The 16,253-nt window shown below is 45.9% G+C and overlaps 1 protein-coding gene across 1 annotated transcript in view; it reads left to right on the plus strand.

Moving 5' to 3' along the window:
• The window catches only part of LOC144154890 (RAB11-binding protein RELCH homolog), a 91,780-nt gene that overhangs the window by 49,173 nt on the left and 26,354 nt on the right, over window positions 1–16,253 (plus strand). The window contains exons 15-19 of the mRNA XM_077685984.1: window positions 3,422–3,582; window positions 8,518–8,603; window positions 11,483–11,589; window positions 14,549–14,731; window positions 14,817–14,880. Coding sequence (XP_077542110.1) covers window positions 3,422–3,582; window positions 8,518–8,603; window positions 11,483–11,589; window positions 14,549–14,731; window positions 14,817–14,880 — 601 coding nt within the window. The remainder of the gene's footprint in view (window positions 1–3,421; window positions 3,583–8,517; window positions 8,604–11,482; window positions 11,590–14,548; window positions 14,732–14,816; window positions 14,881–16,253) is intronic.

Below are 16,253 nucleotides of genomic sequence, written 5' to 3' on the forward strand. Positions count from 1 at the left end.
TTGCGCCCTGGGTTTGTCTCCACCTTGTGCTAAGCTCTTAGCGTCTCCACTCTGTATGCAGATCGCTGTCAGCTATTAAGGCTTACTATGCCTTTACCGAGTCTTCCCTACACCGTTTTCTGCTCTTTGAAATCTATATAGGGCCTATTCCACTATTGGGTCTTTGCTGGCGCGTTTAAATATGTACGTATGGAGGTGATTATATATGCAGGTTTATATACGGTAGTATCGCAATCAGTATTACTCTCATTTTAAATCTGATTTGCCTTGCTCAGAAAAAGAATTCAGAAAAATGATTTGAAATGAATGCTGTAAATATCCGATAAATCTCCTCCACCCGTTTGATGCACCTTGCTGCCTACTGCATCGTGAAGCATTTTAGAGGCCTGGCTGCTGGAGGGTGCTGTAAAAATGCTTTATAAGAGTAATATAAGTTGCAGGAAAAATATTTCACCCAGCATTCATTCAGACCTTTGTTAAAAACTTTGCCACCAAGCATATACAGATAAAAATATTTGTGTGGAATACTCAAAAAGTTACACAAATAATGTTCTGTTCATCATCTCCCCCACTGTGCTACTTACACTATCTTTGTTTCGTAGAGCTACTGTGAATTGAAGAATTTTCTCCTTCATTAATTATCTGATTTTCCATGCCTACATTGGATCAAGGACAGAAGTGGCAGGACTTTTTTATAATAAGCTACAGGTTAAGTTACGAAAAACAATCTCTATTTGGAAAAAAAAAAACACTTGAATTCAACAAACAAGTGATGGGGCACCGCTACCAACTAAAAAATAACGGTAAAGACATGTGTTGTCCACGAGGCCAGCCACCTGGCAGTTTCGAGCACATTGACCCGAAGGGTTGACTGGAGCAGCAACTGGGCTTCTTGGTAGGGATGGGCGAATATTCGGTATTGTCGAATATTCGATCGAATAGCTCTCTATTCGTTATTCGCTTCGATCCGAATGCAGGTATTCGATATTTTCGAATTATTCGATGCTCCCGAATAGGCAGCTAAAAGCCAAGCTTTTCAGTCAAGCTTTCCGAGAGTTACCCCAGGCTTGGCTCAAGACCCACCAACGCGGACATTTCTATTATCAGTGCCGGCACTGCCGAGTTGCTGCCTTGCCTAGAGGTTCGACGAAGCTCTCGGCCGCCAGCACACTTTAGGTTAAAAAAAAAGGCGGCACTGAAACGACACCGCTCCGAACATAGCGGCACCAAGCCAGCAGACTTGTACAGGCCGCCATTTTGAATAGGCATGCCGCCATTTTGAATAGGCTCGCTCAATGCGGCAGTACGCCGCACTAAGCGAGCCTATTCAAAATGGCGGCCAGCCACTTGCGCTTTACTTGGCTACGGCCGAGGATACTAGTGGCTACAATACTTTTTTTTTAGCGGAGCTTCTAGGCGGCGCTTAACTCTGCGAGTTTCTAGGTGGCGCTTAAACTTGTGAATGAGCAGCCGGCGGAAACTGCTGCACCAGAGCATGTGGCGCAACAGGCATTTCTTCATGAAAACTTGTGAATACAGCAAAGGAAAGCTGTGTGTAAGATTTTGCAATAAATGTTCAACTGGTAATAATTTTACACAATGCTGTGCCTACGTGAGTTCTAATTATTAGAAAAAACTGTGTACATTAGTGATCAGGTCACAAGTTGCTCATTTGTCTGTGATTTGCAATATGTACTATTCGAACTATTCGATTCGAAATTATTCGACCAAATCACTATTCGCTTCGAATTCGCTTCGAACCTCAAAATCTATATTCGCCCATCCCTACTTCTTGGTTTTGTAAATAAGTCTCCTTGGTGAATAGTTCACTCGTTAACTGAAGATCGTGATTAGGAGAACGAGTTCATTGGTGCCTTTCTGGTCCCATAGAATGAAAAATTGAGCAAGCTTTCTTTCGAAGTAGGAATAAAGCGTGTCTGCCGATTCTGCAAGGGCTTTGTGATGGTCTTGGGGAAGCAGCCAAAAACAGGTAGTCAGTACACTGACTCAATGCTGTCGTGAAGAAATAGGAAGTTCAGAATTGGGGATCAAACCTAGTAAAATCCAGCGGGTTGTTCCAACATGTAATAAGCCCACACCGTGAAGTGGCATGGCCATGGGCTCTGTTCTTGCTTTGGGAGATGGAATTTACTAGAATTGGACAGTTTGAGCTCACCTGCACCCTCAGTGCCTTCGGAGAAGGAACAGCAGCCTTAATTTGTTTGCGGTTATTTCGTTTTACGGAGAGGACATGCTGTTGCTAGAGTCACTCAAAAAATTGGTGCAGCTTCATAATGGGGTCCAGCTGCAAGCCAGTATTTGGTTAATTTGGCAAACATCAGTCAGTTACACAAATTAGACTGCCAATGTCGCAAGTTGAGTGCTGAAAAGTAGCTAATGAGTCACCACCCTTTTTTTTTTTGTTTTTGTGGTCATTTAACCCTTTGAGGGTCGAATTTTTTTGTCAAATGCAACCCCCCAGGGTCGATTTTTTTTATTGCTGATATAAATTCTTCGGATAAATCTATTTCAAGAAAAAATCATAGTAATTTTTTTAGGGTGACCATAAAGTGGCAAAAAAATTGTTTATGTTGTGACATATATGTGTTTTATCCATGAGTAACACAAGAAACATTCTAAATAAAAACGAGAGAGTAACAAGCCGGCACCTTTTGAGGGAATCAAAATCAGATAGACATCAGTTTCGCGGGCGCAAAAAGCGGGAAGCGCACGGAGGACGATACCAAAACCAGCCGGATGCACGAGCGATAGATGGCGCACCGCTCCTAAAAAATAGAAAATAAAAAGGAGAAAAGAGCCTGATCAGTTTCGCAGGCGACCTTGGTTTGTGGCAGGCACAAGAAGCGAGAGCGCCAGGTGGGCGATACCCAGCGTGCCCCCTAGTTAACGGATGCGCAAACGATAGCCAGCGCGGCTCTGAAGTAAATCATAAAAAAATAAAAACAAGAGCCATCGGTGCAAGAAAAAAATTTGACATATTTCCGAAGTGTGGCAAGAGAAGTTGGCGAAAAAGGCGCGCCTTTTAAAGATACAAGCAATGCCGTACATGTACGTCATTGACCATTTTGAAAGTGTTTGCCGATGCTGTACATGTACGGCCGTGACCCTCAAAGGGTTAACTTACTACGGATAGAAGTTGGTGCTAAAACTGGCGTTAGTGTCATTCCAGCAAGGCAATGTTTCAATTGTAGGGGTCTTATTTCGTCTTCCTGGTCCCTTTAAAGGGGCCGTGAAGACAAAATAGTGGTGACTGTGTTTGGAGCGAGTCTGTTCATATTGAAACAGTATTTAGGTACCTCGTAATATGCTGTCTAAATTGCATACTGTTCTGTTGAGTTGCTTTGCTCAAACTTGTGGTCACTGTCAATGCTCTGAACTGACAACCTGTGCTCCCACCCAGCCTTCCTTTCCTGACAGGCATTGCTGTCTCCATGGAGCCATCCAGTCGGACCACTGTGCATGCACTATCTGAGCTCCTCTTCAACTTCTGCCGGGTTTTTGGGCACACCTTTACCAAGTGCAAAGTGAAGCCTGCCTTTTCTGCACTTGTTCCCCTCAGTGGTGAGCTGCACATCATTGCCCTAATTAAGGACAGCCCACTCAACATTTGTGCGACAACAAGAAAACGGCAAGGGAAAAGTGCTTTCAAACACGGTGCTTGCTCACACCGAGGTTTTAGCTGCCTTCGCTGAACACTTCTAAGATACCGGGCACTCAAATTGACTGCAGCGCAACAAACCATGAGAGAACACCATCACTCACAGAATGTGGCATTGTTATTAAAAGCACACAGAAGTAGATGTTTATGTCAGGGTCATTAAGTGCAGCAAAGTATATCCGAACAAAAGGACACATGTATGATTAATTCCTCCTTGGAAGGAAGAGGTGCAGCAGAAGGATCAGTTTTGTAAATACATAAATAATTCATTGACCGGCTCGGGCAAAAGCTGAGCTGCAAGAAGAAGTTTGGCAGCACGGCCAGTGGGCATCGAGTAATGCTGGTATTCCTGTCAATGTCGAGCACACCGCAACTCGCACTGTCACGGGCATGCTATATTTTTCTTCTCCTTTCTTTAATATTGTAATTGGGGTTTCTTAGCTGGATATGTATGTGCTCGATTCAGAGGGACTTTTGCTGACATACATCTCATCTGAGGAGTCCTCTGACCCCTTTTAACTTACAGCGATCCCCCGCAGCCTGTGAAGGGTTGTTTTGAGTGCAAAGCGGCCTTGGAACCATCGTGTGGTTGCCGCTCTTGGCTGTGGTATCTGGGTGCAGAGAGCCTCCGGTAACTCGGAAAGCTTTCCGAATGGTGATAGGGGTGCAGTGGGGCTTTCCCTGTATCCGCTGTTGCAGGCATTTGCTCCGGAGGGCTGCTACAGCCTGGCTTCAGAGGCCACGGATTTGATGCAGTCCGGGTTGACGGGAGTGGGTTGTTGCTAGGAGCTTCCTGCTCACCGACAACTTGCAGCTCGTGACAGAAGTGGAATGGCACCCTTGAATCTCCTGCGCACTGCATTGGTTGCCTGCTAGAATGGCGCAACAGGCCTTGGCGAAAAAGTGGCGGCAGACAGGAGCAGACCGCTAAAAGGGTCCCTCTCCCTCGCGCTGACTGCTGCACGTTGGCAGGAGTGGGATTGCTCCCATGATACCCCTGTATGGCATGATGGTTATTTACATGATAGCGTGAGCATGGCAGCAGACAGCAGTGGGCTGTGGGAGGCGTCTTGCATGCCGTGCTGGAAATGTCGGTGGGGCGCCAGTGTTGGCTTGCTTGCTCATGGGAACCCATGGAAACAACCCCGACTGGCTATGCTAGAGCAAGAACTGCCAACAAGTAATGCAAGGCTCATCCATTTGGTGTCTCCAAGGCATGTAGTACCGGTACACGCGCTGTGACTGAAAATGCGTGCTGCAGTTTGAGCAGCGTGTGATGATCAAGAAGAATTATGACCAGCTGATGGTAGGCAGTATGGATGCAGCAAAAATGTCTAGAATAGGCGTGGTGTGCGGCAGCTTGTCTCCAGTAGCCCCTTAAAAAGAGGACCTTGAGTTTCTAGTGGACTGCTGCTGATAAGTTGCGCCACAACTTGTGAGTGAGGGGGCTGCAGTTCACATGGTTTGTGTTGTGGCCAATTGGAATGCCCTGCATTTTTAAATGTGCTTCTTCACTGCTCGCCATGTCACTGTTGTCCACCTAGAACAGATATACCTTGGCTGTAAGTCAGTGCCATGCCTGTGCGTACCCATTTGTTATGCATCATTTGTCGTGTTGTTTTCTAGTTTCTGAAAGTGCATATACTAGAGCACTGCACGGGCCCGGGCCGGCCCGAAAGCCCGGGCCCGACCCGGCCCGCGGGCCGGGCCGGGCCGGGCCGCCCGAAGTCGATTATCGGCGGGCCCGGGCCGGGCCCGGGCTCAGTGCCTCGGGCCCGGGCTGGGCTCGGGCTCAGTGCCGCGGGCCCGGGCCGGGCTCGGGCTCGACGCCACGGGCCCGGGCCGGGCTCGGGCTTGAATTCATAGGCCCGGCCGTTAATAGTTCCGACGTGAAGTGTAGAAAAGAGCATAAAATTGAATATTCTGAGGATACTTTTACGCGCTTCTTGGTGTTAGTTGTACACATTGTTTTGAAAACGTGTTTTGCTAGGGCTGATAGTCACTATACTGTAACTTTAATGACATTTTATGTGCTGCATCAAGATTTTTTATTTTGGTGTATAACATATCAAAGATACGGTTACAAGGAATGCCCTAGAGGGGAAGGAATTAATTAAACCACCCTAAAGCTGTGCACCTATGTCTATGTACGTGTGTTTTAGATGCCGAACCAATCTTAATGCGGCTGCCGTGGCTGGAAATCAAACTCGCGTGCTAGAGAAGCACCGCCGCTTAACAACCACTCCAGGGAAAATATTTCAACGCACGCACATACGCGTGGATTCAAATGGAGAGCAAGAAATTTCATTAATACCAACTTGTGACCGAAACAACCACATGAAGTTGCCAAGAGTCTGGCCATCAAAGGTGATGGTGTTTCTCGTGTAAGAATACGAGCTATTATTACGCCCATGTGGCGTTAACTGCAGACGGTGTGAGCTAAACTATGTGTACTATTTAACCCTTTTTTTTGCGTTACAATTCAGGGCGTGCTTGTACAGACTAGATGCTCCGTCTGATTTCCCGCTACGAAGATACTCGACCAAATATAATAAACTAATTTTCTTCAACGTCTAAAACCAGGCCTGGTCACATACATGCGGGCCCTCTGTAGGCTAGAAAAAAGACCGTGCCCGGGCTGGGCGTGGGTTTGAGACGATGGGCCCGGGCCGGGCCTGGGCTTGAGATGACGGGCCCGGGCCGGGCCTGGGCTTGAGATGATGGGCCCGGGCCGGGCCCGGGCTAGGCTCACTTATGAATGGCCGGGCCCGGGCCGGGCCCGGGCTTGGTGTTACGGGCCCGGGTCGGGCTCGGGCTTCACAAAGCGGGCTCGGGCCGGGCTCGGGCCTTAAAATCAGGCCCGTGCAGTGCTCTAGCATATACTACCAAATCCAATTCTCTATGCTCCGGCTGGTGCTTTGATACATGGAGACACCATGTCTTCCCATTAGCTAGCTTATAGATGTAGGTACTAGAACATCAGAAAATTCTTTAAAGGGGACTTTCTAGCGTGCTTGATGATGCCCAGCCCTTCATGAAATAGCATGGAGTGGGGGAGGAGCGCAAAGCTTGTCTCTTGGCCCAAAGTAAGCTTTCCTTGATTCTTCGTCAGAATGAGAGAGAGAGGGGAGAGGAGGGGAGGGGAGGGAGGGAATGGCTTGTGCCAGAAAAAAATGTACTGTGCATGAAGTGTACAAACGCGAGAATTACAAAGCTGCATTATAATTCACTAACAGTGAGCAGTGGGAAATCGTGCTGCTCAGCTCCCGCCTAGAAGATCGTCTCTGGGCTATCCAGCTGGCTGAGGACGCTGCTAGAGCATAAGGGCTCATGGCCAATGACTAAGCACCACAGTTGGCAAACTCAGTGTAGTTTATTTTCTCTCTAAAAAAAATTATAATTAAAAAAATTTCTAGTTAAGCGTTCACTGAGTGTGAAGCTTGAAGCTAGCACAACAAGATTATAAACAACATTAAAATAAAAGGATCTCAGTATTACTTCTGTGTGTTGTAACAGCCCCCATTAAACTGATGCAGTGCATATGAGAGCAGCTATGATGAATGGCTTCCATCAGTGTGGACAAGCGCGCATTATTCGCAAACATTTCAGCTACCTTGACCTCATGAATGACAAACAGTGCTCACTGAGTGTTCAGGGCAGGTTGGAATGCAGGCATGCGACTCCCCGTGTCTATTTTCTGTTTTTATGTTGCTGCTTTTCAGTTCTTTGTTTTCTGCTGCCTTGTCTTCTTCTTTCTACTCTGTCATGCCTGTTGCATTCATCACATCCCTTCCCATTGTTGCTCTTGTATGCAGTTGGGGCTTCACTGTGCGCTTTTTCTTCGTCTTGAAGAAAACCTGCTGTGAATGCGCTCATTACTTCTAAAAACATCTGCTGGAAACATACATTGGTGGCTTTGATGTCTGATGTGCCTGTTTCGTTTGACACTTATAATTATCAAAAAAATTCCTTGTGTACAAGTGAGACTTGGTGCTTGTTAAAAAACTCATGATCTAGCTTGTTTTGTGCCCTCCACTTTAGTCCACCTCATAGACCAGGCTAAGCCCAAACTTGAATTTTATTACTCTCAAGAAGTTAGATGCTTCATTGTATTTTGGTCCCTTAAACTTCTCTCTTGCCTTTGCGTGGTGCTCGTTACCTGTATTCATATGCTTTGGGAGTAATGTGAGGCGGGAAAACCAACTTGTGTTTTAGCCACTGTAATATTTGTAGGTAGTGCAGCATAACGTAACAACACACACACAAGGGGTTGGTATATCTTATTATCACTTTATTGCGGGAAAAAAAAAAGAATATCTAGATGCACTCACATACATGCACGCACTCACACACAGGCCAGTTTTAGTAAGTATGCTAACTGTCTGTGGAGAGTATTTTTTGTTTAATCACTATGTAACTGTATTCCTATGATGCAAGGTTAAATGAGTAAGTGAGAAAAAAATTTTGCTTTTGACAGTGGTTAAGTGCAGTGTCGCTGTAGCGTAGCAGGTATTCAAGGCAAGTGGTACAAATTATGCTAAATTTGTTCCTGCAGAAAGCACCCGGATTAGATTAATAAAGCAGTCATCATACACCTTAGGGTGATGTTACCTTCCCTGTTGGCGTATCCTAAGGCTTAGTCAGAATGCTTTGTGGATGCAACACCTGTAGCATACTGTCCACTAAACCACCTTTCACAAGGACATCTGCCATTGTTTTCTGATACGAAACTCTACTATGTAATTAAGGGGAAATTTTTTTTGTTCTTGCGTCCATGTGATCTTCGTCTTGGACTATACCATAAGTCCTCATGTACTTTTCTACCTTTTTTCCCACAGAAGTCTTCAGCCAGGATGTAAAGAACACGTTGACCAGCGCAGTAGGACCAGTATATGCATCGGGCATCTTGGCAGCGTTTTCCTCTGCAAGTTTCTTTCTTGCTGTTTACTCAGACTGTATCATCAGCTGTATAAAGAACTCTGCTCTTGCTTAATTAGCAGGTTTAACTTTCAATGGCTGTTAGCAAGGCATTTTTTATGATAAATTTTTGCCCAGTCTAGTAGTGTCTACAGCATTGAAACAGCACATTACTGAAAATTAGGGGTGTGCGAATATTCGAAACTTCGAATATTCGATTCGAATTTTTTGGTATTCGATTCGATTCGAACGACACTTTTATTGTTCGAAATATTCGAACCACCCAAAACTAAAAAAAAAAAAAATTCAGAGCGTGTCTGTATCGGTGTTTATTTACAGTGGACTCTCGATTATACGATTCTGGGGGTGCGAATTTCGGGATGATACGAATTTCCGAAAAGTCCCGGCTAAATTGCATCGTTTGCAATGGGAAAAATTTCGGCTGTTACGAACGGACCTGCGCGGCCCGGCGGAAGAAACGAACGAGCCGGCGAGGCACCCGACTGCCGAGCGAGCAAGGGACGGCTCTCGCTCCCCTGTTTGTCACTCTTTCTACAGAAACGGCCCGGCCTGTTGTTTTCTGCTCGCGAAATCGCTCTGCGCACGCCCAACGCGCTGACACCGCCGCGAAACCACCCCCACGCTGCGCGCGGCGCGGCCGGCGGCGTCAACATGGCGTCGGCTCCAGCCGCGCAGTGGCGCGGGCGCTCGTGCGACCGCTTCTAACCGCTCTTTAAAATGCGGCTCAAGGGAGACACGAAGTTGCTTGCGCGGTAAAGGAGCTGATAATGCATGCGAAAACGGTACTATAAAACATCATCCGCGCCGCTAGTGAAAGCGCCCATAAAATATTTGCCGGGGTGCTAAGCCTAACCATCTCCGGCGGAGCCAAGCCGGCTGTCTCGATTTCATCGCAAGTAGTCAGGCTCCTCCATTCTGCCGCGCGCGTCGTGCGTCATTTTCTGACCGAGGTAGGCGCTACCGCGGGCGCGAAATCGTCGATGTGGGCGTGAAAATACAGCGCTCGCAGAGCCGAGGCGAGCGAATCGCGTGCAAAAACGCACCATGCGGTTCACGCTTGGCTGTTGCGGCGCGTAGCGAGCTTGGGCACAGCGAGCGAGGACTCCGAGGAGACGAGCGCGAAGCTTTACGTGCTCCAGAAAGGAATGCTTTGCGACACGGGGGTTAAAAAAAGCAGAAAAAATCACGAATTTCTTCACGCGAAAGTAGGAAAAGAAATAAACGAAAACTTTTTTCAGCGCTAAATTTTTTGGTCTGTGTTGGTTCATACGAATTTCGGATGATACGAATATTTTTCGCAGTCCCGCGAGATTAGTATCATCAAGATTTTACTGTATCAGCGCGCGGCAATGTGCACGGGCTCGAGCATGCCAGCTACTAGTGTCTCAAAAAGTGAGCGGCTGTTTTCGGTATCTGGTAAAGTGGTGACGAGCAGGAGGTTGTCACTGCTCCCCGAACATGTCGAGCAGTTAGCCTTTCTCCATGTTAACATTTAAGTGAGTGCAGACCTTAACCTGTTCAGTGCAATGGTATTGTGTATTTCCTAATTTTACTTTGTGTGATTTGTTGTGCAATAAAGTTGCAGTTTTTGTGTCTCTAGATGGTGAAAACATTAATTTTACAAAAAACAATAAGTATTCGTATTCGAAAAATATTCGAAAAATATTCGATTCGATTCGAACTTTGTTTTTATTATTCGAATTCGCTTCGAAATTAAAAAATTGATATTCGCACACCCCTACTGAAAATCCTGCTTTGACTCTGAAAAGAATTCTGGAGTGTTTAGGCTGGGCAAGTGCAATTTTCTGATGTAGAAGTTGCAGATTTCTTCACGATATTCCAGGGTTCGACAGAAGTCCGTCTGGCCAGGTGATGGGTTCATAACAAAGTTGCGATCACTGACCAAGTCAGTTGAAAAAGGTTGACGTTTCGGATCCCATGCGGAATCCTTAATCACTCATTGATCAGTCATTGTGATCAGGTGGGATCTGAAACGTCTACCTATTTTCAATTGACTTGGTCAGTGACCGCAACTTTGTTATGAATCTTTCCGATATTACTGGTAGTGCAACTTGTGCAATGCTGTGACTATGTATAAGATTTTCAAAGTTTCACCAGAATTGTTGTAATAGAGGGCAAAAAGTGTGGCCATATTTTTGGCTTGCCTCTTATCAGAAAGATTGGTGGTGCTGCTATTGTGAGGGAGCAAGGTGTGAAGCAGGGTGTAAAGTGGAGCAATGAGCATTGTATGCCGTTGCTCTTCACAAATAAAAAATAGACAGTACACCCATGTAGAGCTTACGGTTGAATCTCATGGTAGCCACCATAACATTTGTGACCTATGCAAGGGTGCGACTCAATTATGGAATATCTCAGGGAAAGAGCAAATTATAGCTGGGGCATGACCTACACAACAGTGTGACTTATGGGTGGGAAGATCGGCACCTGTGAAAGGACTTTGCCCTAACCGTGTAGCAAGAATATATAGGAGGCAAAATGGCCCATTGTGGCAAGCACAGGTGAGCGACCAGATAATGTCACAATGAAAACCAACGCGGAATACAAAGCTTCGTAGCTGCGACGGCAAAAGAGAGGGTAGCGGCATCTGATGGACGAAATGATAGCGGCCACAACTCATTGCGGGGCTGCGCAGTGAAATGACGATCGCGGTGGCCGCGCAGTTTCTTCTCCCGCGACAGATGTTGCCAGCTTAACCTTGGCCAAGCACTTGTGACGTTACCTGGCCGTGTTAGGAAGCATCGTTCCCCCTCCTGTCTTGTTCTTGCTCCATGGCCCTAGCAGAGGGGCTTGCCTGGTTGTTCCTGTGCTGCAAGTTGTGAAGCAGCTGTTGCCGTATCTTTGCAGGAGGCCGATCGCAAGGAGCTGGTGGCTTTCCTCAGGAATCTCCTGTTTGTTGTGTCTCTGTGTGAGCTGCCATTGTCAAGCATGGAGAGCGTCATTCTTGAACTCAGGTACGGGTGGGGGGAATGGTTTAAGCTCCACTGGCCACCTCCCAGAGATGATGGTCAAAAAGGCAGTAGCGTGTATGCCTGCACTGTTGTTCCTTTTGAAGCTTAGGGGGTCTGATGAATGCAGGCAGTATAGTAGTGAAGCAGCAGACCCTTGGGCCATTACAGCTTTCTACTGCGGAACTGCTACTAGTTTCCTTTGTTGTTTCAGCTCAGTTCATTTTTATTATCTGGAAGGAGGACAATTTGCAATTATTTATTTTGTTGACAGAGCATATGAAGGATGCCTACCCATAATTATCATTTTCATTTGTGACATTGAGAAGTAACATGGGGCTCTTTCTGTTAAATCAGAATGCCTGCCTGCCTACCCGGAAAACTAGGAATTCTTGGTTAATTTGGGAAGTGCTGGAAAGTCTGAGAAATGTCAAGGAATTTTTGCCTGCTTTGGTCTTAGTCAGGAAAAAAAGAGTAATTATTTCCTCTAGAAGAACCAGCAAAACCTATGCCTACACACTTGTCAAGGACTGCAACGACACTGCTGTTTCTGCTTAGAGACTCGTGCTTTGTAGCCCAAGCACCGTGCACCCTTGTGGCTTGAGCACAGAATTTATATTTGGCTTAACCATTTTCAGCGCAGGTTGGCCAGGATATTGTATGTGCATTTTGGCACGCCCTTTAGTTTTGTTCCTTTGTATGTTATTGTACCGGTATTTGGTTGCAAGCAGTACAGGCAGGTGTTTGTCATTTTTTTAAGAGCGAAGCTCTGTAGCAAATCGTAATTCTTCGCGTCCGCAGTTAAAAACACCAAGACATTGCCGAGCGCGCACACGTGAGCGCGGCCCTCGCGGCAACCGCCCGGCAGTTAACAAAACCAAGAAAAGCGCTTGTGTGTGCGCGCCTCGCTATGGCCGCCCAGCGTCCCCTGCCCGCGTTTGTCAAGTCAAGCACACCCACTTAGGGAGATTGGCCAAGATTGTGGCGACCGCCCGGCAGTTTAAAAAACCAAAAAAATGCCGAGCGCTTGTCTGTGCATGCCTCGCGGTGACTGCCCAGCGTCAGCGGCGCACGTTTGCAAGCCAAGCATACCCACTTGGGAGACTGGCAAAGATTGGCCAAAGAAAAAACCTCCAGCGTTCGCCGTTATCGTGGCAACACTTGCTCGGAATGAGGAAGACAGCTTATAGCGTACACCCCTCCAAAGGGATGTGCAATAATTATCACTTCCAAAAAAATCAGAGAAGCTCACACTTATATATCAACAATGATGAAGTAAAGGTCATTGCGGCAGCAGCAAAGAAACCAATCGGCTGCAATCGTGGACTTAAAGGGGCCATGCAGACAAAACACAAGTTTGGTTCGTTCAAAAGATTGCCTCGTTAGAATCATACTGGCACCACTTTTAACATGCACTTTGCTCAAATAAACTAAATAATTTGGGAAAAAAGGGAATGGCCATGCGACCCACTAGCTCATTTCCCGCAACAGAACCTGATGTCGTATGTGCCCGGCTGTGCAACTGGCTGAGGCCGGCAAACGCAAACGCAAATTAGGCATGGCTTTTAAGCTTGACGAATGAGCTGTTTGTGCTTAAATGGAGTGCATATTCATTTTACAGCAGTAAGAATGATGTGGTAAAGAATGAAAGTTATGAAAATACATGTAAGCATAGAAGTATCAATGCGCACTGCTGTTTGTACTGGACGCACTGTGCTTGTTTTAGCTCCACAGCACTCCGCCACTTTGGAGTTGTCTTACATGCCACTGGCCGATTGCTGTAAGTGATATTGTCTTACATGACCCTGTTTGACGAGCATGCCCCATGTTTTACGAAAGGATTACTTTCTATAGTAACAAAAGCAAGCCATGTGCGAATACGGTCAACAGCAAAGCAACGGCGGACAACGGTCCGTGGATGAGTGTGGTAGCGCCATCTGGGAGGACTGACGGCAAGCAAGGCTGCAGAGCCGATGGACGCAGTGGAAGTTCGTTTGAATACGCGCACTTGTGACTCCATTGCTGACGTCCCAAAAACACACGATTTGGCAGGAGGATCATAATTTTAGCCTAAATTGAATAATTTCTCAGTGAATGTGGCATCGTTTGCTGCCAGTCAAGCGCTGGGGGCACTATAAAACACGATATCTTTCGAATAAAGCAAGCTTGTATTTTGTCTGCATGGCCCCTTTAAGGGGGGAGGCTGGTCCTAGACAAAACTTTTTTATTTTTCAAGCTATTGAGATGAAAACTTCCCAACAGATGTATTTCAGCATTCTGATTTAAAATATCAATTTAGATTTTGGATATCACAAGTAGTTCTAATTTCATACAGATTTCATTGTTAAAAGCCTATCCCCGATTAAAAAAAAAAACTTCTTTAATGATGCTTCTAAACTGCACTTCATTGCATTGTTTAGCAACCAGGGAGTGCAATAAAAGTATTCCCATGCTTCTAGCCTTCCTACAACCAATTGTATGAGGGTCGAAGTTTGTTCAAACAACGAAGTTTGAACCCTCATACAATTGGTTGTAGGAAGGCTAGAAGCATGGGAATACTTTTATTGCACTCCCTGGTTGCTAAACAATGCAATGAATTGCAGTTTAGAAGCATCATTAAAGCAGATTTTTTTTAATCGAGGATAGGCTTTTAACAATGAAATCTGTATGAAATTAGAAGTACTTGTGATATCCAAAATCTAAATTGATATTTGAAATCAGAATGCTGAAATACATCTGCTTGGAAGTTTTCATCTCAATAGCTTGAAAAATAAAAAAGTTTTGTCTAAGACCAGCCTCCCCCCTTAAACTGTCGTGATGGTCATGAAGGCTGCGTACAGCTTTGCTAACTTCAAGTCTTGCGCGTTAGTGTGAGCTTCCTTCATTTTTTCTTTTGTGCTCCTAAGCTGCTTATCACCAGGGGGAAGGAAGCCTGCGCTAATGGAGTGCGCTGTCTTGGTTTCAGCACGGACAAGAATCTCCACGAAGTCTTGCTGTCAGTGCTGTGGGAAGGAGTGGTACACAACACCGCGCTCGTCCGAAGCAGTGCAGGCCGTCTCTTTGAGCTGCTCGTGGGAACAGTGGCAGAATCTTTGCTCAGGAGTCGGGTAACGCCTGCCCTTGTCACTCTTGCCAGCGACCCTGAGATGTAAGTTGAATGTGTCACTGCACTTGTGCCAGTTTCGGTGAGAGGGGCCTCCTGACATCTTGGCCTTCATGTTTTTGTCCTGCAGTTCTGTGCGCATAGGAACAGTGAGGCCATTTGGAACTATACTGGCAACGTGCACCCAGAAGGATGTAAGTGGCGTTTGTGATCTTAGCCTGTCTGGCTCTATACGTACAGGCGTGTTTACTGTTAGAGGTAACACGGAAGCACCTGGTGGCACTGTGCGAAGTGATCACCAGCGCCGTGGGAATCTTGCAGCGCATGCGCAATAAGTGCCAGAGAAGGAGTTAGCAGCTCATTGTCTGCTGCAGTTACTTCCACTGGGCCTCACGTGCTCTAGGTCAGAAGCACTGTAGCCATGGTGCGAAGATCTTCGAACTAAGTTATAGAGGTGCACATGCGTGCTGCACCGAGAAAAACTGACTTGTTTTGTATTTTATTTATCTTCTAAAGAATTTGAAGCATGGATTGACTAAATCAGCATTGTTTGTTATATGATTTTTTTTCTTCGTTAGGATACGAATGTTGATAGTGATCCTCCGTAACCAAAATGACCCTCTGGAAGTGGAAGGCACATTTAAAATTTTTCTCCGTGCACCATGCATGCGTACTTTGACAACTCAGTTCGAATTCCCTTTGCTACAGCACCGTTGCAAAAATTTTTGTGTAGTTGAGAGCTCTATAAACTGGGTTTCACTGCGTGCGGCGAAGCAGGACCAACTGCAGCAGACGACACGCAGCTATCTCCACCCCTGGCAGCGATTGTGCTTGCACTGCAGTACTCTGCACGGCGCCGGTGGTGGCGCTCTGCGGAGCGCTGCCACGTGCTGCCACGCGCTGCCGTGTCACCTCTGAGAGAGGCCATGCCTGTACATGTGTGACAAGGTGCGAGAGGTAATTTCGATTTGGCAACACGGAATCACGTGCTATTCGCTCCTTCCCCAGATATCTTCTTCTCTAAATACCAACGTACCAAGGCTAGTCGACCTTAATTGATCGACCTAATTGTGAAATCAGTATGTAGTTAATACTTGAGTATAGCTGGATGTGCCTATTTCTGCGGTCCCTCAGGCATGCCTTTGCAGCAGTTGAGCGAACATTTGGAGTTATAATAATGAGGCATGACCAGTTTTTTTTTTTTTTTTTTTTTTAGAGATAACTGCAGTTATTGCTAGAGGTGTGAATGTTAAATTTTTTGCTGAAAATTAAATCAAGTAATTTTAAATGTAAATAATAAGAACCGACTGAAAATCAAATAAAACAATTTTGAAAACGGGTACCTTTGCTTCAGTGGCTTTTAAAGGAGCCATGAAGAGAAAATACAACTTCGTTTAATTTGAAAGAACTAGGATTCAGTATCTCACTCAGCTCCATTACAGCTACAAAAGAGGTTTTTTTTAACGAAAAAAAGCAAGAAGTATTTAAAAACTTTCGAATTTTGCGCCATAGTGACGTGTTATGAGCAAGAATGACATCATACGAGCCAACAATAAAACATAATTTT

This window comes from Haemaphysalis longicornis, unplaced genomic scaffold, assembly GCF_048455015.1.
Source record: "Haemaphysalis longicornis isolate Haplotype H1 unplaced genomic scaffold, Haemaphysalis longicornis Haplotype H1 scaffold_1, whole genome shotgun sequence".
Classification (NCBI taxonomy): domain Eukaryota; kingdom Metazoa; phylum Arthropoda; class Arachnida; order Ixodida; family Ixodidae; genus Haemaphysalis; species Haemaphysalis longicornis.